At 39.7% G+C, this 25,538-nt stretch overlaps 1 protein-coding gene across 1 annotated transcript; it reads right to left on the bottom strand.

The window, feature by feature from the left end:
- Nucleotides 1-22,396: 22,396 nt before the first annotated feature.
- On the bottom strand, nt 22,397-25,010 carry LOC146962679 (secretory phospholipase A2 receptor-like). Its single transcript, XM_085769950.1, has 4 exons — nt 24,980-25,010; nt 23,884-24,249; nt 23,252-23,575; nt 22,397-22,791 (listed from the first exon to the last, which is right to left on the bottom strand). The coding sequence occupies exons 1-4, from the start codon at nt 25,008-25,010 to the stop codon at nt 22,397-22,399; spliced, it is 1,116 nt and encodes a 371-aa protein (XP_085626076.1).
- Nucleotides 25,011-25,538: the final 528 nt, after the last annotated feature.

Raw genomic sequence — 25,538 nt, 5'->3', positions numbered from 1 at the left:
GTTTGAAAGCAGCTTCAAAGGATTTTCCATCCAACCAAGCGTAAAATTCTTGGAGAAACCTGCACTGAAATGCCGAATATCAACAAAAGCTTGAGCTGTATTGCAAAAATGTCCCCATTGCCTTTCAAGCCTGTATTTATGTTCCAAGTCTATGCGCATTAAGGTAGAAGAGGCAAAGATTCACAGACATGATAGATGACACTCTTTCCGAACCTATCCCAAAACCCCAAATGAACATGGAAATGTGGCAAACACAAGTGAGCTGGATGAGCAAGTGAGTGACCGACATAAATGTGTCTTTTCTATGTGGTGGGATATTAAACCAACTTGTCACAGTGATGGGGAATCTGTTGTAGGAGTAAAAGTGTAAAAAGAATGACAGGAAAGAAGAGAGGGGAGACAGAGTAAATATAAATTACAAAATTGTGTCATACAAGTGCATTCATTATGTTTTTCATTAGCTTCTTTGTTTCTCTCCCATCTTTTTTGTGCCTTACTTAGGCTTTTCTAATAAAGCACAAGTTCTTTTTGAAGTCGTTCACTTTATCAATAAGAAGGCTGCAGAACATTTGGCTGTCAAAATGGAATGAATCTGTTGGCACAGTCAAAGATGTCAGTGTATGAGATGTGTTATGCCACTGTATTCATATCCAGAACACCTTAGATTTTAGATTTTAGCATAGGAAAAAAGTTAAAGACTGATCAACTGATAGATATGTGACAACAGGCCAAGATTCCTGCATGAATGAAAAAAATAAAATGAAAATCCCCACACACATTGAGAAGAGGGTGGGTGGCAACAGTTCTCTTAGCTTGAGGCCTGGAGGAAGGATAGCACATGCTGTACTGTTTGAAGATTAGCCACCATTGTGACTGCCAGTGACTGAGACACGAGAATGAAAACCCCAATGGGCATCGTTTATAGAACATTATCAGAGGAGCCAATGGACCTTTTGTTGTTAATAGACCTTCAGTTCAACCAATTCAAAATAATTATAGACTGTTCAAACACTGTCGGCACAGAGCTGGAGTAAACCCAGATTCTTCCTCCACAGATGAGACAATCAAAGTTTGCATGGGATGTTGCTGATGCTTAGTTGGTTCTTAATGCCCTTATTAAGACTAATTGTCTCTAGTTGTTATAAGCATTTATATAATAGGCCAACAACACCAAACTCTGAATGATCTTAGTAATAAAAATCTGCAAATGGTTTCCGGCTACATGAACACAAATTAATTCACTAATCCAAGAATGACTTTCACTAAAGTTAGAAAATGTTTCCTGCTACTGTGATGAAAGTGCCGGGTCTCCTGGGTTTTTCTTTTCTTTTTTGCACCACACACTGTTCCATTGATCATCATTTCCTCCATCTCAGAACTTTATGTATTCATCACAAAAGAGAAGCGATCTATTATATAATGCAAATTCAATTTTTCTACATCACCGTCTGCACCTCTCCAACAAATGAAAGGTTTAATGTTTGGCTCTTCATATAAATTAGTATGAAAGGCTTCATAACAGCGCTTGATGGTTAAAATTGTCTTGAGATGGTCATAGCAGGCTGTGAACAGTAGTCGAGTTGAGGGGGGATGGGGGGGGATGGCATCCCCCCTGAAATAAAAACGATCAAAATCATCCCCCCTGTAAAAATGCCATCCCCCCTCTCCATCCCCTTTTTACATGAAATGTTGGACATAACTATAATTATATTCAGGCTGTCGCCTGGCCTGGGCATTCCCGGCTCTAGCCCCGAACATTTCTTATATAGCCCAGGTCCAGGATGTTTTCTCAGACGGAGTTAAACAGAAGCGCACATTAACTGAGAAGGTAGTTTTGTAATTTCCCGGTCACAGTGAATGCAACACAGGCACGACGCCACGACCAATCAGAGAGAAGTGTTGTAGAAGCGAGAATCCTCCTCCGTGTTTTATTGGTTAACAGCCAGGTAACCAAGGTGACAATCTGAACTCTAGCGATAGATAGTGTTCCGAGCGGTTCCGAATCACGGAAAAGGGGAGAAGTTTCTGCAATCGTGGTGACTCGCGCCAGCAGGGGCAGACCGCCGGTGGGTCAGTGGACCGGCCCGGTCCGGCGTGGAGCTGCAAGTGACCCGCTGACGTTAGTGTGTTTACATTTTTCTAACGTCTATGAGCGCGAGGAGTGACTATTCTCGGTCAGAGTTTTGTTTTTGCTCTCCAGCCACAGCTCCACACTAGACCAGTTCTGAGTTCACTTTCATTCTTGTCATTACAATGAAAGGAAGTTTAGTCAGTAGGCCTACTAAATGGGCTTTTTAAAATGTTTTATCTGAAGCAATGTTGCCTCTCCCTTTATTTTCTCCTCAGAGTACACCAGAATGCCTTATTTATGTGTTAAAAATCCCAAAAAAATTCTGGGGGAGTGCCCCCAGACCCCCCCCTACAGTGCTGTATAAAGATGGCAAATCAATGAAAGCCCAGCTGAGTTGGTACTATTGGAGAAGCTCCATAATAATAATAAAATATATATATTTATATATAATTTAGAATTGTATAATATAATTTACATGAATTACACTAACCCCCCCCCCCCCTTTTTTTTTAATAAGGTGAAAAAAATTGACCATCCCCCCTGAATTTTTTTTACAACTCGACTACTGGCTGTGAAGATAGGACAGAGCTGGTAGTTTAAGCCAATCTGAGGCCAATCAGTGCAGTATATAAAAAATAAGACATTTTAATGGGTCCTTTTGTGCGTGTGCATCTTTCGGTAACCATAGAAACATTGTTCAGTGACCTTCTTGTGATATTCAGAGCTATCGATCACAAAGCTGATCCACAGCTTTATAAAGGTTTAAGGGAACCCAGAACTTTTTAAGCCTCACACCAAAGGAGGAAGGGAACAGCCACTGATAAAAGTGACATGTCTCTTTTATATTTTGCAGCAATCAATTGGACCACGTCTCCTCCACCCACCTCACTTTATGTAACACACCTCGGTTCCTCAAAGTCTAAGTTGAAAAGAACTGCAGTGGACTTTACTTTGTCAAGTTCCTGCCTGGATTCTATATAATTGTGAGTGGACAGATCTGTCTTTGTGAGTCACACATTAACTTTTTTGCCTTCATCCTTATCTGCATCTCAAACCACTTTTTTTCTCCTACATGAAGAAGGATGGAGAATGGGCCAAAAAGAGAAAGGAAATACCAGAAACATTTTAGCCATCAGATGGGTTGTACCTTTAAAAGCTCCCAACCCATTATCGTAATGGCATTTGATTCTGAAAAATGGATGCCCCTGAAGAATTGCCCATTGTGAGGCCACAATTTTATATATACAAACCTCTTCCTCTGGCCTGCCACGTCAAGGCTTTTCATGTAATGGCTGAAATGGCACTCCTCCACTCTCCTTTTCAGGGGGACCATTCAGAAAGTGCCAAAAGGCATCTCAGTGCAGTCCCGGTGATTGGTCATGTCATGCCATGCCCGATGGGTGTGTCATTGAGTTGGCTGTCGAGTGTGGAAGTGCACACACACATAAAAATACAAAAGGCTTGTCTGCTTTGAGTGTGTGTGTGTGGATGCAAGAAGTTCATGTTTTAAAGTAGAAAAAGTCTGAAGGATAAAGTTGATATTTATTATCATTATTATTATTAATATTATTATTATTATTATTATTATTACACATGAGACCAATGAAAATTGATTTCTTGATTTGCAGTATATTATTATTATGCCACATAGGGGATGACCAGCATTTCTTTTACTGCTAGAGAGTAACATACACTACAGTGCCCTCCGTAGGTGCATTTGTGTGCAGGGATCATGAAGTATGGTAGTTTTCTGGTGGCTCCGTGCACAGCAACACATAGCTCTACTAGTCTGCAGGTCCTCCCAGTTGGCTCTCCTAACTGGGAGCGCGTTGATCAGAATACATGAACTTGACAAATGAGGTTGCAAAATGTACGAATTTACATTCACCGTGTGTATGTGTAGTACTAGTATTTAAAAGAATAAATAAGTATATTCCTATATATATGGTCACACATGCATCTTTATTTAGCATGAACACAATTACATACATTTTGACTTATTATTGTTATTGTTTTTATACTATATGCTGTAACCCTTTATGGGTTGCAACAATGGCTAAAATCAATTCATGTGAATAAAGCATGAAACTGGTGTTTGAATTGGAGAAAGAAACAGAGAGAGAAATGTTCTGTTGAAGTTTTTATGAAAGCAGATATCTATCTATATATTGGTGTATTTTTTTCATGCATTAGAAAGGTGTATAGTGTCAAGGCAGCAACCAGTCGAATCACATCAGCCGTAAGCGGAGCTGACGCGATACAAACTGTAGTGGTGGTCTTGATAACTGACTTGTCGTGTGTCGGGCTTGGTTTCCTCATACCTGCAGAGCACTTTCAGCGCTTTCTTATCAATATGTTAAAAAAAAAAGTTACCTCCAGGCGAAACGTTTACTGTGCAAATAAATGTTAAATGGACACAAAATCTCATGGTTCGTAGTGTAATATATTTGAGGTTATGATATATGTTTTTCCTGTCCTTAGTGGTAATGTATACACTGCATGATTACTCTCTCGGTCAGCTCTCTCACAAGTAGGGCATGTATTATCTATGTTAGATGAAGTGGTATGTGAATAATTTTTATAGTAGGATGCAAGTAAGTGAAAACAGTTGTAAGAAGGAAAAAAAAATCTAAATTATACCCTGCAGATTTGCCTTGACACCAATAATTTCTTCAGAGCAACTCTTCACAGCCATGCACAGCACCTCGGGGCATTGCAATGCATTTTGATGTTATTTTACAGGCACCGCTGAACTTGAGCTTGGCTGAGAGAGGCGAATGTGTCGACTCCTATTACTTCACAAAACACAGACACTGAGAGCATCTCACAGATGAAGAATTTGCGTGGGAACTTTTCCAAGTCAAGGTATTTGGTTAATAGATTTTTTTTTGTACTTTTTTTGTGTAAAATATGTTTGTGTCACTGCATGTTACACAAGATATTTGGATATTTAAATCATGATGCACTCTTATTCCTAGTCCTAACCTTGTAGTTTAAACTTTCTTTATCCAGTATAACTTTTGTTGAGCATTTAGCATTTGTTAAAGTGTCCAACAGCAAGCGTTCTCTACTATCATCACTGAGCTTACTGTATCAGCCTCAGCCTTGTATCCTTGATGGCTAAAATGATAATCATAACAGATTTCTTTTTTTCTTTCAGCAATCCAGGGATCCTGCCAAGAATTATGCTTACCCCGGCAAGAAGTTGCACTGCGACTGCTCATGTGTCAGCCTCAAAGGTAACATAGATAAATCACCACCCAATTATTTTGAGACATTATTCTGATTACCCCAAACAAACTAGAGTGCTGAGAACTTTGCCTCCTGCCTGCATTGTCAGCCTTAACAACAGCAGCAGCAACTTCACATCATGGGCCAAAGCAGATACTGTACCAAGTAATTCACAACTGTGTTCAAGCTCCTGCGTTTTGACTGTTGAATGTCAAGTGTTTGGTTTGCTCAGAAAGCAAAGTCCCCGAATCAGGGGCTGCATCTTTGAGAATTTGGAGTTTGTTTTTTGAGAGACTTTTGAGAGTTTGAAGTCACTTATTGGCTTTGTTGCTGAGAATTAGCTAAGGAAATTGATACTGCAGCATCATATGGAAATGGTAGTTAATGCATTGGTAGGTTGGTATATTTATTCTCTGGCCAGCAGCTTCTACGCTAAGCTACGTAAGTAGCCGCTGGTTTCAGTTTCATGTTTAGCAGCTTTGTTTAAACTTTTTCAGACTAAACATCTTCCCTTCTTATCTGGTGGTTCCCCCCCTCTCTTTGTTTTCTCTCATCCTTCTTACCGTCACCACTTCTGATGCCCTCACTTTCTCTGCTCCACTTCTCTCACACCCTTTCTCCCCACTCCATCCTGCTCCACTTTTTTGATACACAAACCTGAGTCACCACTCATGTCCATCTCTCCGCCTCTCACACAAACTCTCTTCTCCTACCTTGTTCAATCAATAATGGATAATTCCACATAGCAATAGGGCTCCTCTCCTCCTTTTGACCAACTCTGATTCTGTGAGAGGCCGACATCTATCAAGACTGCTACACTGCAGACCCCTAGCTGCTGCTGCTGCTGCAACTTGATTACAAAGTCTGAATCTGTGCATGTGAGTGCATGTGCAAATTTGCAGAAGGGCAGGAGTACCAATTTGAACACCATGTTAGGCCGGCCGCTTTACATTTCTATTCATAACATCGGTGCCACACTCTCCACTCATGCACAATACAAATCAGAGTAAATGCTACAGCGATTATGGCGAGTTAAATCACTATGCTTATGGCTCAGCAGGTGGTGAGGCAGGACTAAGACCTGAGCTAATCCTCACAGTGCTATCTCTGCTCAGGAGGAAGAACAGAATATGATTAGTCACTCCTCATTTTAATTACAGGTACTGTAGTAGTCCACTTCAACATCCAGGCTAAGGCCTCTGGTCACACACACAAAACAGTTATGGTGCAGTTTTATCAAATACAAGTAGAAAATGTCTGTTGGACCTTTAAAAATTAGATTAGAGATTAGAGGCTTTGAATTGGATTTTTGCACTAACAGGCAACAGGAATTTGAATATCTTGCACCCCCCTTATTGAATGTACTACAGTATGTTCCAGGTCATGTTTTTATCACTGAAATGTACTACAGAACCTGCAGACACATCATTACAGATAAAATCAGATGCATTTAGTTTATACAGTACCATCACCTCAAGTTTATTACAGCCCTTAATCACAGTTATGGTATAAAACACATTTACAAACCTTAACTGATAGAAAAAAGGAAAGAAAAATTCCTTCCCATTTAATTAAAACGGGTTGTAGGTTGTAGATAACAATGAAAAAAGCTTCATATATAAATTCATAAGTCTGTATCTGCCTGCATGCAGCATGTGTGTTTGTAGACTTTGCACTGTTTTGTAACTGCCTTCCAGTCGTTTTAAATCTGAGAATAATAATGATTTTATTTATTTTACATCAGTGCCTGCACCGATCCATTTACCTTTACATGAACTCCCAGATCCTCGTACAGAGCTAGTTTGTTTTGTGTTGTCTCTTTACATTACAGTGTGTGTTTCTGAGTGTTTGATTGTGTTCTGTTTGCCATCTGTCTGTCTGCCTGTCTCTGTGTCTTTTCCTGTTTGTGCTGCATGGTGTATGTGTAAATCCTTGTATGTCAGGTTTACCCTTCAGGAACCAGTGCCTACCTGACACTGGGGGTCCATGACAGCACTGTACAGTACCAGATACCATGATGAGCTGCTACTCGGGATTCAAAGAGCGAGGGCGAAGGGATGCAGAGAAGGTTTTCGACAGTAAGGATGGGACTGAAGAAAGCAGGAAAAAGAGATAAAGACTAGAGAACAGGATGAGATGATGGAACGTGAAGAGATGTTAATAAAGATAGTGAGCGGGAGGTCGGAAGAGAAGGAAAGACACATAGATGGTAAAGGGATCATAAAGAAGAAGAGACGGGGAGAGAGGAGCGAATAAAGGAGGAGGGTACAGAGAGAATATTTAAAAGATAGCATAGATAAGAGAGAAAGAATATGGAGGAGGAATATTAAGAGACATGAGCAGACAGGTCACGAGAGACGGTAAAGAGGTGAGGAGAGCAGTGATGGAGATAAAGAGATAGACACAGAAAACTCACAAAAGAGGAAAATAGCTAATAAACTCATTGAGTATGGTTGTCAAAAAAAAAGATATCCAAGTTTATTTCCAAAGATGTAATTGACTCTGTCCTTCTGCTGTATGGAGGAACAGTGAAGAGAAGCAGCCAGGACAAGAATCCTTTTGAAGGGAGCTCTTTGATGCCCTCCCCCCACTTTTTCCGTTGGTGTTATCTGCAATCATTCATCACAACCTCTGCCCCAACGGCTGAACAACTCCAGCGTTGCGTGTGGTGTGTCTGCTTGTGTGTGTATCCAAGTAATGTGGCCAATGCAAGTGTTTGCAGTGTGTGTGAACGAGCACCAGAGCGTGCCGTGCATGCGAGCCGTGGGACTGGCTGAATGGATATGGTTAAGTTGTACACTCCCCCTGTGGCAACAACAATTGGCATGCAGCTCATCTTGTGCGTGTGTGTATATGTATATATGTGTCAGAGGAAGACAAAGAGAAACCCTTTGAGATGTGCAGCTGTGTCGTATACACGCTCGCCTGCATTGTTGAATCATGCGGTTTGTATGAAGATGAAGCAGAGGGATGATGGAGGGGGAAAAGACAAGATAGATTATAGCTGCTGCGCAGCGATGGGTCGGGTCCGGGCTACTTTTGGGCAAATTTAGGCAATTCTGAGCAACAAACAGGAGAATAGGAAGACAGGACAGTTGACCTTATAATGTTCAATTTGCATTAGTTGAGGATTGAACCCACAACCTCGGGAACCAAAGACCGTTGTCTATCGCACTGAGCTACTTGACAAGTGGCATTCAACAGTGGCTTCACAAATTGAGTAAGCCATTCACTGTCGTGTAGGCAGATTTGAAACCACAGTAAAAAGAAAAATCAGTTTTTGAGGTAAAATAATGATATGTATTTGTCAAACATCTACTATGAGTCTAAGATGTTAAGAGCTTTCGCACATGGTCCAGTCCAAGCTATTTGGATCATCATCGTCATCATCTCCCTTGCTGGGTCTCGAACTCACAATCTCTGACACCAAGAACCAGCTCTTAACTCGCTGAGCTAATTGGCTGGTAGTGAGACCTGCTGTGTAGCTTCATTTATCCACTCAGGTGAGTCAGTGCCCGGGCAGCTGTTGTCAAGGCAGATTTCAAAAAGTATCTAAACAAAAATCTGTTAATACATAAATTGCATTTAGACAGCAAAACAGCTTGAGGACATGTGACATCTTGATCTGTCATCATCATCCTTGTCGGGTCTCGAACTCACAATCTCTGACACCAAGAACCAGCTCCTAACTCGCTGAGCTAATTAGCTTGTAGTGAGACCTGCTGTGTAGCTTCATTTATCCACTCAGGTGAGCCAGTGCCCGGGCAGCTGTTGTGATGAAATGGTCAAAATGTCAATAATTCAGTCATCTAAACAAAAATCTGATAATACATAAATTGCATCTTGACAGCATGGAAATGTTGGTGATTTGTTTTTAATGATAAGTGTTTTGCTTCATAAGAGAAAATATGATGTTTATAAATTCCACTCTCACATTGACTGCAGTTGTTCCCATGAGAGCAGAATTCAAAATGTTCTCAAAAATTCCGTTTTTGAATTAAAATTCTGATATTTGCTAAACTTCATCAACCATGACTCCAGAATATTCTCATTTTTTTTCAGGAAGTTTGAAAATGTATTTAGCAAGAATTTGATGGTATATGTTTATAGTACTGTTTACAGTCAAACGTTTTCATGCACTGTAGGCTCAATTTTTGCTTAATCAAAAATCCGAGAAACAAGTTTTGTGGAGGACGGTCTGGAGATGCTCTGTAGCAAGTTTGGTGACAATTGAGCAAAAATTGTGGGAGGAGATACATTTTAAAAGTTTTACAGTTATTGAAAAAAACAGAGTGATGGACTTCATAATTTGTAATAAGTTTAAGTGGACAAAAGTTTTAGCAGTATTGAGGCTACATTGTGGTGAAGTTTCAACACTGTAGCATCTACCGTTGGTTTGGTAGGAATTTTTAAAGTTTTTAAATTTAAACGCTTATTGTGCCCCCCCTAGGAGGGGGGGCACATGTCCTTGGAGTTGAGTGCATCTGGCATGGGACTGAACCTTTGTGCAAAGTTTGGTGAGTTTTCGCCCATGGGAAGTATGACTTCCTTGGAAGAAGAAAGAAAGAAGAAGAAGAAGAAGAAGAAGAAGAAGAAGAATTCCTAGGAATACAATAGTGTCCCGGCAGCTTAGCTGCCCGGACCCTAATAAGTGTGAAAAGTAAAAAGGGAAAAGCTTTTTTTTTTTTTAGAAAAAGGGAAGGAGTCAGTGGATGAATGCAAAATGAAGAGGAGTGGGAGAGCAAGAGTGGTGTAATGAATAGAAATTAATGGAAAATGGGCGGTGTTACAGTATTAGTGCAAAATTTTAGATAACAGTGTCTAGGTTATGTTAGGTTAAATCATATTACAAACTTCCATCAAAACCTCATTAATTCAGAGCGAGCACTGGGCCAAGCTTCTCTGAATCACAGAGGTGCAGTGTGTATGTGGCATCTATTCTAGAGGCTCATTGTTATGGCAGCTGCTAAGGAGCGTATGCACAGAGCAGGGTCCTCGGTGCAGCTGTGGCAAGCTGAAGTTGTTCTGACCTCGCTTAAATCCAGAGGAACAGCACAGAATGGGACGATAATTACGTTTTTAATGTTGTTTCTAGGTAAAAGCAGTTCCTGCTCGTGTTGCGTGGCGAGAGTTATGATTCACACTCTGGTCTGTATTCATTCTTTAGCCTTTCTTGGGTGCTTTGCAGATGGGAAATAACACACAAACCCCCGGTGACAGTGTGAGCAGGTGACGCCGCATGAGAGCTGACAGGTACTGGCAGCCTGTTTCTCCCACGTACGGCACGAGCAGTGAGGAGGGAGAACATAGCTTGATTCATTTTGCTCAACTTTACAGTTCTGCTTTTGAAGGTGAAGAGAAAATACCTCTGATGTGAAAGATTGAGCCTGTTCAGGAGTGAATGCAATCAGTATGCACACCGTTTCTCTAATACAAGTAAGCTATTACCAAAGTCCATTCCTGGTCTTGTTACATTATGTTAAAATTGTCACAAAATTGTAACATTGATGGTTACTCTTTGACAAAACTGCCCTGGTTTACAGCCCTGACTATGACCTCTGCTTTGTCTTGTTCTCTCTCGCTTCCTTTACTTCCTGTTTGTAATAACACTTATAGTAGAAAATGTCCCCAGAATATTCAAACTCATTTACCTGCTGTATGTGCTGTTTGACATTCAGTGTTCAACTAGTGTAGCAGAATGTATTTTTATTGGTTAATTTAGAATGCACAAATTACACTGACTCCCCACTTATAACCCCTGCACATGACTTTATAATGTGTCTTAAACACAATTAATTAATTAATTAATTAATTAATTAATTAATTAATTAATCCACTGTTCAAAAGCCCATATGCTGTTAAGGTCCATGATAGTTTGGTTGTCAGTGAGGCTGGAAGGGTCTACCCCCCACACGTTCTGAATTTCTACACTTGGCCTTCAAAAACTCTGAATACATCTTGTCATGTTTTTTTAGTTGGCAACAGGGAAGCAACAAGTAAATCCTCCTGGAAGTCATCTTGATAGATGGATCGCTCACAGACAAGTAAAATGGCCTGGTTCTCTTCATCTGTGGACTCATCCACTTGAATGGCGTGCCACGGGGACTCACTAAGCCTTTCAAACAATTGCCTCTCAACATCCTCTGCAATTTCATCGAGTCTCCTCTACTGTGTTAGCAGAGAGGGCAGCATGCCCAGCCTTGTTAGCTGCCATTTCCCCCAAATGTTTTGAGCATTCATCCTCTGCTGGTAAAAGAATTAACTTCTCCCTGCTGAAAAGCTTTTATTTTGGCAGATCAACTGGCCACCACATACACACCTAATGTAGAACAGAGTCATTAATTGAGGATCAATTTCTACATTTCACTCTTTGTATCTTTTTCACCTTTTTTTGTTTGGCTGTCCTGAAGTAGCTTGGATAGAGTTATAACCATGTGACTGAGCAGTACCATGAGGTTGACAAACATCAAACGAGGAAGAGGGAGTAGAGGAGCTTGCATATGGGCCTTTGCATGTGGAGAAGGTTTTTTTTATGGATAAGAGGTGAAGAGACTGGATGAAAGAGTTGATGTAGAGCTTTGTAAGGGGTGGTAAAAAGATAGCCTCGTAAACCAGTCTCTCGTGGAGGTGCATTTCATTTCATTCCGAGGGAGAGTCTGGCCTCATCCCCATTCTAAGCGTTTGGACTGAAACCCTCAGAAGGCCGAGCCAATCAGCGTCGCCCGCTGTGATTGACACAGCACGTTGGCCAATCAGGGACCGACTGGTGCAACGCCCCGTCACTACACCAACTTGCTGATTGGCTGAATTGGGTTGTCTGTCAACGACTATAAACCGTCTTTGCTACTACTCCCCCCCAGCTCCCGCCCACCCCAAACGCTTGCAGGGCGGATGAGGCCAGACTCTCCCGAGAAATGAAGGCAAGGCAAGGCAAGGCATCTTTATTTATATAGCGCATTTCATACCAAGGCAACTCAATGTGCTTTACATAAAGACAAAACATTAAAAAAAAAAAAAAAGAAAAAAAGAAAAGAAGCATAAGACAGAATAAAAACAAACAAAACACTGAAAACAGAGTTAAAAGCAAGAGCAAATAAAAGTAAAATAAAAGAAAATAGATAAAGTTTTAAGTTCTCAGCTATAAGCACGTGAAAAGAGAAATGTTTTTAACCTGGATTTAAAAGTGCTTACAGTTGGGGCTGATTTCAGTTCTGCTGGTAGTTTGTTCCAGTTGTGAGCAGCATAGCAGCTAAATGCTGCTTCACCATGTCTGGTCTGAACTCTGAGCTCCACTATCTGACCTGAGTCAGTAGGTCTCAGAGCTCTACTAGGTTTATACTCTACTAACATGTCATTCATGTATTCTGGACCTAAACCATTCAGTGATTTGTAAACCAGTAGCAGAACTTTAAAATCTATTCTGTAGCTGACTGGGAGCCAATGTAAGGTCTTAAGAACCGGGGTGATGTGATCTGATCTCTTTGTTCTGGTTAAAACTCGAGCTGCAGCGTTCTGAATGAGCTGCAGCTGTTTGATGCTTTTTTGGGGGAGACCAGTCAGAAGACCATTACAGTAGTCTAGTCTACTGGAGATAAAAGCATGAATCAGCTTCTCCTGATCAGTTTGGGACATAAAACCCTTAATTCTGGATATGTTTTTAAGTTGATAAAAGGCTGATTTGGTGACTGATTTGATATGGCTGTTGAAGGTCAGATCTGAGTCTATCAGCACGCCAAGGTTTCGGACTTGGTCTTTAGTTTCTAAAGACAGTGACTCAAGATGTTTACTGACAGCAACCCTCTTCTCTTTATTTCCAAAAACAATGATCTCAGTTTTTTCTTGATTTAACTGAAGGAAATTTTGGCTCATCCAATTTTTGACTTGCTCTAAACAGTGACATAATGACTCTATTGGACTGCAGTCATCTGGAGACAGTGCAAGATATATCTGTGTGTCATCTGCATAACTATGATAGTTGACATTAGAGTTCTGTAGAATTTGACCCAAAGGCAGCATATACAGGTTAAACAGAAGGGGTCCAAGGACTGACCCCTGAGGAACTCCACATGTCATAGCCACTCGATCGGATTGATAACTACCAATGGTCACAAAATAACTCCGTTCCTCTAAGTAGGACCTGAACCATTTTAGGACTGTCCCGCTGAGTCCTGCCCAGGTTTCCAACCTGTCCAGCAGTATACTGTGATCCACAGTGTCAAACGCAGCACTGAGATCCAACATGACCAGAACTGACACCTTGCCTGAGTGAAATGAAATGCATTTCCGCGAGAGGCTGGTTTACGAGGCTAGTAAAAAGATAGACAATGAGATGTTATGTATTAACTTTTGAGTTGGGGATGCTTAGAAAAATAGAAATAAATTTGAGATAGGCTGTAGGAATCCATTGCATGTGCCTGATAGTGGACAAATAAACTAATAGCAGTGAGAAGGAACTGTGGCATCCGATTCAGATTCAGCTTTATTTGTCCTTTACAAGGAAACTTGTTTTCACCCCCGTACGCCACACACAACCTCAAGATACATAAATACAAACATTACATCACCCACCCATACACATTAAACAGGAACACACATTTAGCGACGCAATCTATTTAGTGGAGTGGAGTCTATGTTAATGTGAGTGAGCCTCAGTTCTTTGTGGCATTTATTTCACAATTTGGTGGATACGTTCCTTTCCACTGATTCATGCTGTTGATGCCAAATTCTGCCAAAACCATCTGCAGCCTCAGCAGAAATCCAGATTCATCACACACGTTTTATCCAGTTTACATCTGTTCAGTTTTGGAGAGCCTGTCTCCACTGCAGCATCAGGTTTCTGCTCTTGAGGAGAGGACACATTTCCTCTTGTTCTGATGATTGAAATGAACATTGACTGAAGCTCCACTCCTTAAAGTAGTGAAGAAACACAATTGTCATTCTCTTTAATGAAACCCATGTAAGTGATGCTCCGTTTGCTGTAGTTGTCCCCTGTCTTAATACATGAGCTGTAATCATGCAGATTGTTTGCATTCTTCCACTACTTTTCCCCGTCTTTGATGCTGATTCTGTTTCATCAGTCACTACAAATGATAATTATCAATCAATAACTAAATGCAAGTAAAACACTCTGGATGTCCTGATAAATATTATGAGTCACTAATGAATTGTGAAATATCAGCACAAAATGCAAAAAGTGGGTAATGAGCCGTCCTTGCATACTTGCTGAGCTCAGCAGCAAGCGTTTAAATGCGTCACGTTCAAATCAGCTGTTTGTGTGCGTGTGTGTCCCTGTGTATGCGTGCATATTCACACATTTTTGAAAAACTACACAAGTGCATGTTTATATGTGCTTCTGTTGTGTGTTTGTGGTGTGTATTGTGTGTCTCTGTGTGTGAATGTATACAACTGCCTCAAGTGGTAATAGCTCATTTTCACACTAACAAGATATTTTACAGACACAGCTATAATTGTTCAATTGGTGGCAATTATAAATGATAGTGCACTGCTGACAGCACATATTAATGTTGACACAGTAGCAGAGAAATGCTAATTGACAATGAAATCCTCCATATTGCTTGTAATGTGTGCTTTTCGTTGTGAAGGCATTGTTACTGTAGATCCCTGGCATTTAGCCCCTTACCAAGGCTTCTTACTGGACCAGCTCTCCGTTTAAAGGGTCAGTTCTCAAGTTAAAACAGGGTCGGACCTGAGTAAAAATTCTAGAGAATGTTTAAACTGATGACAAGGAAACTCGCCTACAGTAGCTTCTCACTGCCTACATCCAGACATCTGTCCCACTTCCTCAAGCCACTAACCCTGATCCAGGAACAGTCACCTGACTCACCCGTTAACGGCAGCTTTCCTCTTATGATCTGGTCACTTGTTATTTACTAGGATAAATTTAAAGGTTTTGAAAAATAACCCTAGGGACCTGTTTAACTCTCTGAAGTGGACACAAAACTAGATTAACCTTTTAAGAACCAATAAGAATGTTGTACACACCAATGCTTAGCTTTTTACTATCATGGACAGCTTTATAGTAACAATTGAATTAAATCGACTCAAAGATGAGAATAACAATTCTCTTGTCTTTTAAGTTGAATTTTTATATCATATCGATATTAGGCCTATCAATTTAACCCTGTCTCTGATGTATAATTACCATTTTTGGGTAGGATACAGACTTCGGCCAGTCACGAATTTCCGGATATCCTTCTGCCGGGGGTGATGGTTCTGGCTGAGGGCTTGATGCCCTTTGGCTGATGGAAATCAATCCTTACCTGGGCTGAACATACCCAAAGAGGAGCAATGGCTCAGATCTAACCCAGGAGGGTGATCACTGCTCTGGGCGCAGAGGAGTCTGTTCCCCAGGCTGAGGCTTCCTCAGGGGGGAGTGAGCGTCCTCTGTACTTGACTGCTAGATCCTTACCAGGCCGAGGGAACCTCAAAGGGGTAGATTCAACACCAGGCTCAGAAGGAGATCTCCACCCGCCTCAGCCAACCCTGATGGCAGAGTGTGTGGAGATCACCCAGGATCGAATCACTGGGCACAAGTCTCTTTTCAGTCAGCTCCGCTTCTCGCGTCCAGCTCTGGGGGTCCTCGCAGACGATGGGTCTGTCCAGCATCATCCTCGCACCCGGTCCAGAACACACACTGCCTTGCTTCTGGCCGGATTGCTTTTTATCCAGTGGGGGAAAAAGTCAACACAATTCCCCTGTGTCGCAGGTTGATTTCTTCATCAGACTGCACTGACACTGGCCTTATTTGGTCAATAATTTACTTCCCAATTTCTCTACCGCCATCATGACTGTCGCTGCCATCTCCTCTCCTCGGCCTGCCTCAGCCTGTCCCCAAGCCAGGTCTGAATTTCATAACACGCCCTAACCACTGCTCTACAACTCTTGTTACTTCCATTAATGGTTTACAGCCATTATTTCATCAGTAATAAGTCCTATCAGGTTTCAACACAAATCTCAAAATAGCAAAAATCACATAAGACTTTCTTTCCCTATCCTCACCATTGGTTACATGTTGATCTCTTTACCTCATTTTTAACTAATACATGACTTAATATGGTCATCTTTTCCTTCTGCATACCATTGCACACCTCCTATTTCCTCACTGCATTTCCTCCTTTATAACCCTAAGCCGTACATTTCTCAATTTAGTCTCATTACTGTTATTACTATTGTTTGTTAGGGTTATCATTACTTCTAAAGCAAGCAAACACTTACATCGATTTTAAGAGTCCAGTTCATGCTGTTATAAGAGGCCAAGTCCTGGGATCTCAGTCCCACTTGACAGCATCTTGTTTTGCGTTAAAAGAGAAAATAACTTTAAACATGACAACTTAGACTGACAAATCACAGTAATTATTTATCATGGCAGCGGAAGTCAAGTATGCATTTGTTGCTGTTATTGAAGGCCCATGCAAATACCCTGAAGGAAATGTTGCCCCTGTGTCAAAATTCAAGCCACTGACATCCGTGAATGACAGAATATTTCACTATAATTTACACAACAATATAATTCTGCCATGAATTTATAATTATTATTTAAAATAAACAGATAACTAAATGCTCTCTCTGACAGCCCCATGAGCTTGACTGTGATTTACTCTGTGAATACTGCTCCTGTTCCAAATGCTTTTACCATTTATATTTTAATCCCAATAAATATTTAATTAATCAGCATCTCCTCCAAGGCCTCTATTTCTTACATTTAAATAGTTATGCTACAGAGGCTGTAATGATGTAACACTAAATACTGAAACACTTTATCCTAAAGATATAATACATGGCAATCATTTTTTTTAATATCAATTGATGAACCAAATAATAAGGCAACAGGAGATATTGACTAATAATTTTAATTAATTAATTAATCTTGATGTCTATAAAATCGATTTACTGGTTCCATTGAATGAACCTTAAACATACTGGGTTGACTTGAATTTTAACAAGTGTAGCTCATTGTGGAACCACTAGCGATAGCTGCTAATGTCCTCAGGTGTGCAGCTTTATGTCTGGTGATAAACACAATGACATATACCAGCCATTAGACTTACCCCAAACAGAACTAACCTGCAGTACCTGCTGTTATCATGGATATTGGTTGGTGTGTGTACCAGTCTGTTATCATCAACAGTAAATATACTCATTGTTATGACCTTGGGAAGAGGATTTTTATCAGTGCAGCCGCTTTGTGCTTCACAGAGCTACTTTTATACATAAATGTAGGGGGCGCTTCTACATGCACATAAAGCAATGCTACATTTATCAAGTGGACATCACAATTTCTGAGCAATTTTATGAAACAAAGAAGATCATAAAGGTCAGCTCTGTGTTGGACACTGAAGCACCCTCAGACAAACACCATCATCATCATTGATTTTGTGAAACCTTTTAACAGCCACTTTAGCACAGAAAAAACTGTCACAATTTTTCATCACCGTGAATTGTTTCTTTTTGTTTTTTGGTTAAATGTTCTACCACAACATTTGATGTATCAAAAATAGACCTAGAGGTGTTTTCTTTTCTGTCTCTGTTAAAAAAAAACGAAACAAAATGTAAAATCAAATATCAAAAATTAAACAAAAATAAGGATATTACATCAGAATTACACTCAAAACTGATGTGATAGAAACAAACTTGCAGAAACATGACCATGTGTATCTTAAACAGTACTGTGCATTTGAAATAGCTGTAATGAAACTGCATAATGGACGAAAAGGACTAACAGCCCAGCAAGTAAACTCAATAGGTGAATAATTTAGGTGCTACATTAATGTGATGTGTGACATTGACATTTCAATTTGCTTCAGACACTCTTGACCTCAGATGTGGATATTTACTGCTACCAATATGTTCAACATAAAACTGTGTAATCACTCCTCTTTCTTACAAGTTTGATCAGTGTCAGTAACTCAGCATATCATACAGTACAATTTCAGGGAGGCGACGTCATGACGGCGGGCATCCTTGGACAGTAAGAGGCTAATCAACACGAGACATGGGTCCTTCACCAGCCACCATACAGTATGTGTATTTTTCAATTCCTTTAGCACAGTGGGAAATCAGTGTGTCTGTTTTCTGATGCACCCTCCTGCTCCCTCCTGTTTGTTAAATTTCTGAAATACACATTCACACCAGACGTGCTTGCAAATGGGATTTGTATTTGTGTCGTCAGAGCATTGGCAGTACAACTTGGGGATGGGTGTTTACAGTCTTGTAAACTGCAGGAGAAATGTGGATGTTTTCGAAGTCTGTTATAAAGAGTGTGGACTGGACGGAGCGCAGGAGGGCAGGAAGGAGGGAGGATGGGAAGGAGACAGCAGCAGGCCTACATGGCGAGAACCTCTCACTTCAGCGCTCCGCAGTGTACACAGACAAACAGAAGATGAAGCAGGTATACACATGAACGAACACAACAGTAAAGGTGAACATCGGAGGGTTGGGACTAGTTTGAACTTCCCACTGGTCAGAGGAGAGAATAGACACACACACACACACCTTCCTCTGGATCAACTCTACTACTATGACCCATAGGCAGCTCTGACAGCCAATTTCCAATGTAAATTAGCTGTCTCCACCCTGAACATGTCTGAAATGCCATTACTCATGCAGATATTGTGAAATCAGCCATTGGCGGCAGAAATTTCATGAAAGGTTGTTAGGGTCTGGACTGGAATACTAATTATAAAAGAGCTTCACTGCTGCAAGGGGCAGGGACTTCGGTAGCCAGTAGTGACCAACTACCAATTATAATAAACATCTTGCTTCTGTTCACTGCACTATGTACAATGTGTGCGTGCCTGCAATGTTGTTTCTGTACAGTCAGGATACACACACATTTAGGAATCTGTGTATGTTCAAGGCTGTCTCTGCAGAAAATAAAATCCTCTATGTATTTGTTTGGTTTGATAGATTATGAAAGTAATATATGAAAATAGAAAATAAGGTGAGACAATTAAAAAAAGAAAGTAGTGACATTCCTCTGGTGACTCAAAATGAATAATTAAATCAGCACAGAACATTGCAATATCATGTATGAATGCAAGAAATAGCAGAACTTTGGAGTATACAAATAGACCACTGATAATTGTAGATAGGTAGTATATTTATTATTGATGAATTAATTTAAATACTTAGGAGTTTGATGTAAAAGCTAGTCAATACAATTTTTTATTGACTCAGGAGTATTTCTCTGTTAAGTATATAGAAAGTATAGAAACATTTAACTAAAGTATATGCACCTTTAAATGACTTTACCGTATAGATATTTAAAAAATAATTTCAACTTCTAAGACTTTTTTCATTTATCTGTTCTAAAGATGATTAGGGTGACTTCATGTGTGTGTGCGTGTGTGTGTGTGAGTTCACACCAGGGATTATAGGATGTAATCGGTTGGCAGGCTGCTGCAGAGACAGTCCGGTGTGTGATTGTGTATCTGTGTATGTGTGTGTGCACATTTGGAGGGCTATTCTAAATATGTCCACTCATCTCCAGTGTCACCAGGAGCCCCGGGCTCACACCATGACGTTAATAGTTTGACAGGCCCTACTGCTCGTCTCGCTTTCTCTCCCTCCATCTGCTCCTCTTTCTCTACTTCCCTCTGGCTTTTCCCCTCTTTTTGTCTTTCTATCACTTCCTGTCGATTACTCTCTCATACGCACACATTCTCTACGGGCCGTTCCTATACAAAACACCCTCTGTGTAGAAAAGTTTGAAAATGAACAAAATCTTTACTTTTTTTTTCATCTTAAAGCTCTGGGAAACGTCAGCAAACTTTACCAATGTATAATGTGTATAATTCTCTAGTCTATATACACTCTGTTAGCATTATGTTAAAGGGATGGGTTGGTTTACAAGCACTCATTAAACTTCCTCTTCCCCTCCTCCCACTGCGATAGCTTTACTTTACTGTTGTGTCACAAAGACAAAAGTTGTTTTTGTTGTGTCAGGTGTCTCATGCACAAATATCATTGAATGTAATAAAACTTTTTAAAATTTTTTTTTAATAGATCTTAGTCTTATCCAGTGTTTTTTTTCTGCCTGAGTTGGATGACCTAATAAGTCAAAGCATAAATATCCCATGAATATTATGCTCCCAAATATCATGTTATTTCATTATTGTACTGTACATACATTAGACATAACCCTGTGTTAGGAAATATTGTAAACATTGAATCAATATGAATACGATCAAACTCAGAGAGTCAACACCCAGTTCACGGCTACAGTCCACCTAGTATAGATACAAATATTAATATTACTACAAGAACTAATAACGATAGTAATGATGCAGCACAAAAACATTTTTGCTGATATTATGAGCATTACTTTTACCTTAGCTTAGTTTGCCATTTAAAACAAAACTATTCATATATGAAATCAAATATGTAGCAAGCCAAACAAATGATGATGTAAATGTAACAATTGGCCAATTGATGTCCCCTGACTGGGTGGGTTTCTGTAGCCTCTTGCTTTATAGTTTTGCATGGAAATTGTTCAATAAGTGTGCCTCCTGTGCTTTGGTATGCACATGCTGTCAAAGCCTCATGGTTTTGCCAGACGATAATTCATAGTTAAAAACGGGGTAATGGTAATATAATGGAACAGAGGGTTGTTGGGTCGAATAGGTCTGGAGGTGTGGCTGTGTTACAATCCACCCTGGACTGAATGGACACTAGGCAGTCATTCAACCCCAAATGGGGCCATACCTCTGACTTGTATTTGGTCCACATCTCTGCCAATGGAAATATGCTGCCCTTGCACCAAGAAATGGGCTTGGCTGCGAGTCAGGATCCTCACTAGCTGGTGATTTATGCTAAAGAGAGGTTGTGTTTTCCTGGGAAGCTCTGATTCCTCTCGATGAGCTATGAGATCACACACACATCACCATTATGTGATGTACACACACGTCACATAATGGTCAGAGAAGTGAGCTGAGCGACAAGTCAGGACAAAGTCTGTTCCCCTGCAATGAGCAATGATCAAGAGGCTTCAAACACACTCACATGCACACACATTCACACTGTGAGCTGTGTGATGAGTTATAATGATGAGTGAGGGTGTGACGGATTGAGCCTTCATTCCAAGTTTGTCCATGGTCTGAATAATGGCTCTGGAAGTTTCCCAAGCTTCCTGTTTTCTTGTTTTTCATTTCCTTCTCCTTCTGTCCTGATATTCACTACTGTCTGGTGTGTGTGTGTGTGTGTGTGTGTGTTTGTTTGTTTGTTTTTTCTCTATTCTATTGTCTATCTATTTCCAATCCCACATTGTAATGCTGTACTGGAATATTTTTGTGTCAAGGAAAAAGACCTTTTACCTGAATAAGTGACAGTGTATTAGAAAGTAATCTATACATAGATTGTGATTAGAAAAATGAAAAGAAAGAACTCCAGTACACTAAAGGGCATTGTTGCAGCTGAATTAATTCACAAATGTGCTTTTGTTTGCAAAGCAATAATTTATTATAGCTGCTGCACTTGCATGTCATTTGTAAAACACATAAGTTGACATATACAAAGTGAATGGGGAAAAAAAAACTCAATTGGATTGCAATTAATTGTGTTTTATTGCAAAAAAAGCAAGTTATAATAGGATATTATAAATACATTTTCACAAGGATTACATTTTGACACAAGAAAAGGAGAATATATATTAACTGTAAAGTTGACACTGGAACAGGAACCTTGAGTGAAATGGACACTTGAACTTGAGCATGATTAATTAGGACAGTTGCAGTAATCAATTGCCAAAATGCCCAACAAAGATATGTCACTGTTTACAAGTGATTAAGATCTATTTATATTATAATAATTTACTCCAAACTGCAGTACGCTTTTTACACAATTATGCATAATAATAATAACAATAGTAATAGCAACAGTAAAATAGTGTATGCTATGCATAAACAGAAATTACAAAGGAAATACAATGTCAAATTTGTAATTTCTCAACCTTAAGTTAAATGTCTTGTTAAATTAATTAAATGATGAAATGAAATTAGTTAAATGATTATTTTTACATACACATTTTTAAGGAAGACCTTCATTAAGAATCAATGGGCCCCACTTGTATTTACAGTATTAGAACCTATCAGACGATTCTTTTGGGAATGAAATCTCCTCTTCACAAAGAAAAGGCAACTGGCGCAAACAGTTTTCATCCCTCCACTTAAAGTCTGTACTGTTGATGGCTCCACAGTTGTTAGACAAAGAACTCTCTGGAATTATGCCCTCGTTCCAGTTGCTGTCAGCTGTGCTCACTGTCCTGTCACGCCAAATCCAGAAGCCGAAGACCCGACTCTGCCGCAGAGCGATCCAGAATAGACTACCAATAGTGCTGTCACTTAACCATTGATCAACAGCTGCCTGATCTTCGGCATCCTCAATCTGCAGAAGGCCTGAATGGTTTTTCTTGCAGTAGTCAAAGGCTCCTTCCCAAGTTCGACTTTCGTTGACGATTATGATTCTCACTCTGCCTGAAAATCAGGTAGAAGAGAGAAATTAGATTTTAAGGTGACAACACGATTTAAACCTCATCATTCATACATTTGATGTGTTCAGCTATTCAGTCAGGGGGCGTGTCCCAGAGGATATTTATTTTTTTATTTATTGTTCTAGTTCTGTTTTCTAACGTACTGTATTCTTACAAGTCATGATAATGACACTTGTGATTCTTACAGGCTGACGTGGTGGCTCACTGGTTTGCTCAAATCTCAAATCATTTAGCAAAGTAATAGGATAGGTAACATCAGTCTGGGTTAGCCCCCAGTCTAGCTCCAGAACTCAGATAGCAGTGAGAGCTTTGTTTTAAAACATAAAATGTATGTTTACTCCCCCACTGTCATTTGTAGAGTGTGTATACTTCTGCTAAATATTGCTGCACTTTCACTTGGTTTAATTATTGTGTATTGTTTTGCTTTACATGTTCCCACTTACCTTTGGAGCAAACTGCTGGTTCAGGTTTATCTTCGTGACATTCACAGTCACATTCCCTTACGATAATGTTACGGTCAAAAAAAGTGCATTTCCCGCCTCCACCGAACTCTACCCCAACATGTCTGTATGTTGAGCAGCCTCCGTCTTCCCACTCCCCTACATCGTGCATGAGTCCAATCCAAAAGGTTTTGTTCTGTCCTTCTGTAGTCACGTTATTGTTTTGTGTGTCATTAGAGATGCTGACCAAGTCGGTGTAGTATTTCCTGCAGTGAAGCTGTGCCTGACACCAGGTCTTATTTATTTTTATCAGGTGGTACTTGTTCTCTGCAAAAACAAAAATGTTAGCTTTAATCTTTGTAGGTGGATGATAAATAAATAATATCAATCTTAAGGAATACGTTTTAGTTATAAAAACACATTTGTGAAAAGCTACTTGCTTTCATGTTAAAAACAAGTTTAAAACATCCCTTTATTAACCCCTTGATATCGTATAACCCAAGCTGCTTAGAAACATACCTGCAGTTTTTTCTGTTTTGTCACATGGTTAGTTTTGTTTTATTCATGTGCAACTTTATTTTCGCTAAAACTGTGTAACAACAAAATAAAATCAAAATATGTCCGTTGAAACTTACCCTTGTAGCACATGAAATACATTCTCTCTGAACAGTTAAATCCCCTCCACTCGTTGTCGAGAATCCCCTCACATAAAGGTAGGTCTTCCTTCTTCACAGTTGACCTTTTGTATGTGTAAGGGGTGCGATCCGACCATCTACTAGGCTGGCTACTCTCTTTCAGACCAACAAATGCGCCGTTCCCTCCTGTCAAATTCTTTAAATACATATCCATGAAAGTGATGTCACCTTCATCGTACAGTGTTACAAGGGATTCATTCTTGTTCCCACACAATTTTAGCGTCTCTTCCCTACAGAATTTTCTGCAACCCAACTCCCCACCACTGAAAATTCGTAGACGATTTGCAAATGTAAAGTGAACAAATCCTGTGGAAAAAAAATGGAAGAAAAAAAAACATGCTTAATGAATGCCCTCTAAAATCAACAAACAACATCATGAACTACTGAACTATTAAAATGAAATGTACGGGGTCAAAGTACAGTTAATGGTTGAATATAGAGAATTACCAGAACACCACCATGATCAACATAAACAACAACAACAACAGAGAAATAATTCCTGCAGTCATTTGCCAGACTGTTGCTAAGTAAAACACACCATCGCAAGGGACGCCGCTCTGATCATAAACTGTAATCTCTTGTTTATGACAGATAAGACTACACAAATACACACATCGTAACATGCATAGGATAATCCATCGATCAACCGATTGATTATAAAAAGGCTTCATTGAAAACAAATGCACAAGTGCGTAAGCCACAATTGCCGTTACTGGCTGGTATGATGTAAACAGGAAGTCATTATCAAACCTGTCAACATTTTTTAAATAATTAATTCAGACTAAATATAATTTTTTATGGAAAAGCAATACTTTTATTCTGCACGCCTCTAAACACCCTGTGGGTGTATTATTTTTGAAAAAATATAGCTTTTTTATAAAGATTCTCCATATTCAACCTTTAATACAATACGCCACACACTGACCACTAAACCCGTCTTATGCACAGATAACTAATGTGTGAAGTTGTAGCTTAATAAAACAAGAGTAATGGTGACAAAGTCTGTCTTATTCAAAGACAAGATGGAGAACTTTACCTGAGCAGAGCATGATCACCACAGGAATCATTTTCACAGTTTTAAGTTCCATGTTTTGAAAAGACTAAATGAAAAGCAGAGATAACAAATTAAAAGTTAAAAGAGTGGAAAAACATGTTTTAAACAAAGATTTAATCCCTCATTGCTAATATATCCATCCATAGTTTCTATTACCTGCTGGAGCTCAGGACCAGAGTGCTGTCAGTTTGGGGACTTCAGAGTCAGGTTTCCTATCCTGTGTCAGGCTGATGTGAGCCTGCTTTTCTTGTTGTCCAAGTTTACATAGTCAAAGCAGATATGACGAGAAGATTGTTAATTAACCAGAGGTACTGTGGGGAAGCACCGTGTGGCCATAATGACACTGTGCTCATTTTACTTTATTATTTAATGTTCTCATTTTGTATTGAAGTTTTAGGTTAAACAGCTCAGGTTAGATTGAACAACATGCTGGCGGCATGTCAATATACACACTGAACACAGAATCTCTGAGTAGGCCTTTGAATGTATGTTAAAACAACATATATACACTATATATATATACATACCGTATACAGTATAT

This window comes from Trachurus japonicus, chromosome 23 (genome assembly GCF_045865225.1).
Source record: "Trachurus japonicus isolate A0001 chromosome 23, Traja_1.0".
Lineage (NCBI taxonomy): Eukaryota > Metazoa > Chordata > Actinopteri > Carangiformes > Carangidae > Trachurus > Trachurus japonicus.
The sequence above is the reverse complement of the archived record's forward strand: the minus strand, read 5'-3'. Positions and strand labels throughout refer to the sequence as shown.

Excerpts from the sequence above, each read along its gene's own strand:
- LOC146962679 (XM_085769950.1), bottom strand. The coding sequence starts at position 25,010 with ATGATTCCTGTGGTGATCATGCTCTGCTCAG. Across the intron at positions 24,250-24,979 it reads GGTGATCATGCTCTGCTCAG|GATTTGTTCACTTTACATTT; the intron begins GTAAAGTTCTCC and ends TTTTTTCCACAG. Across the intron at positions 23,576-23,883 it reads GTATTTCATGTGCTACAAGG|AGAACAAGTACCACCTGATA; the intron begins GTAAGTTTCAAC and ends TTGTTTTTGCAG.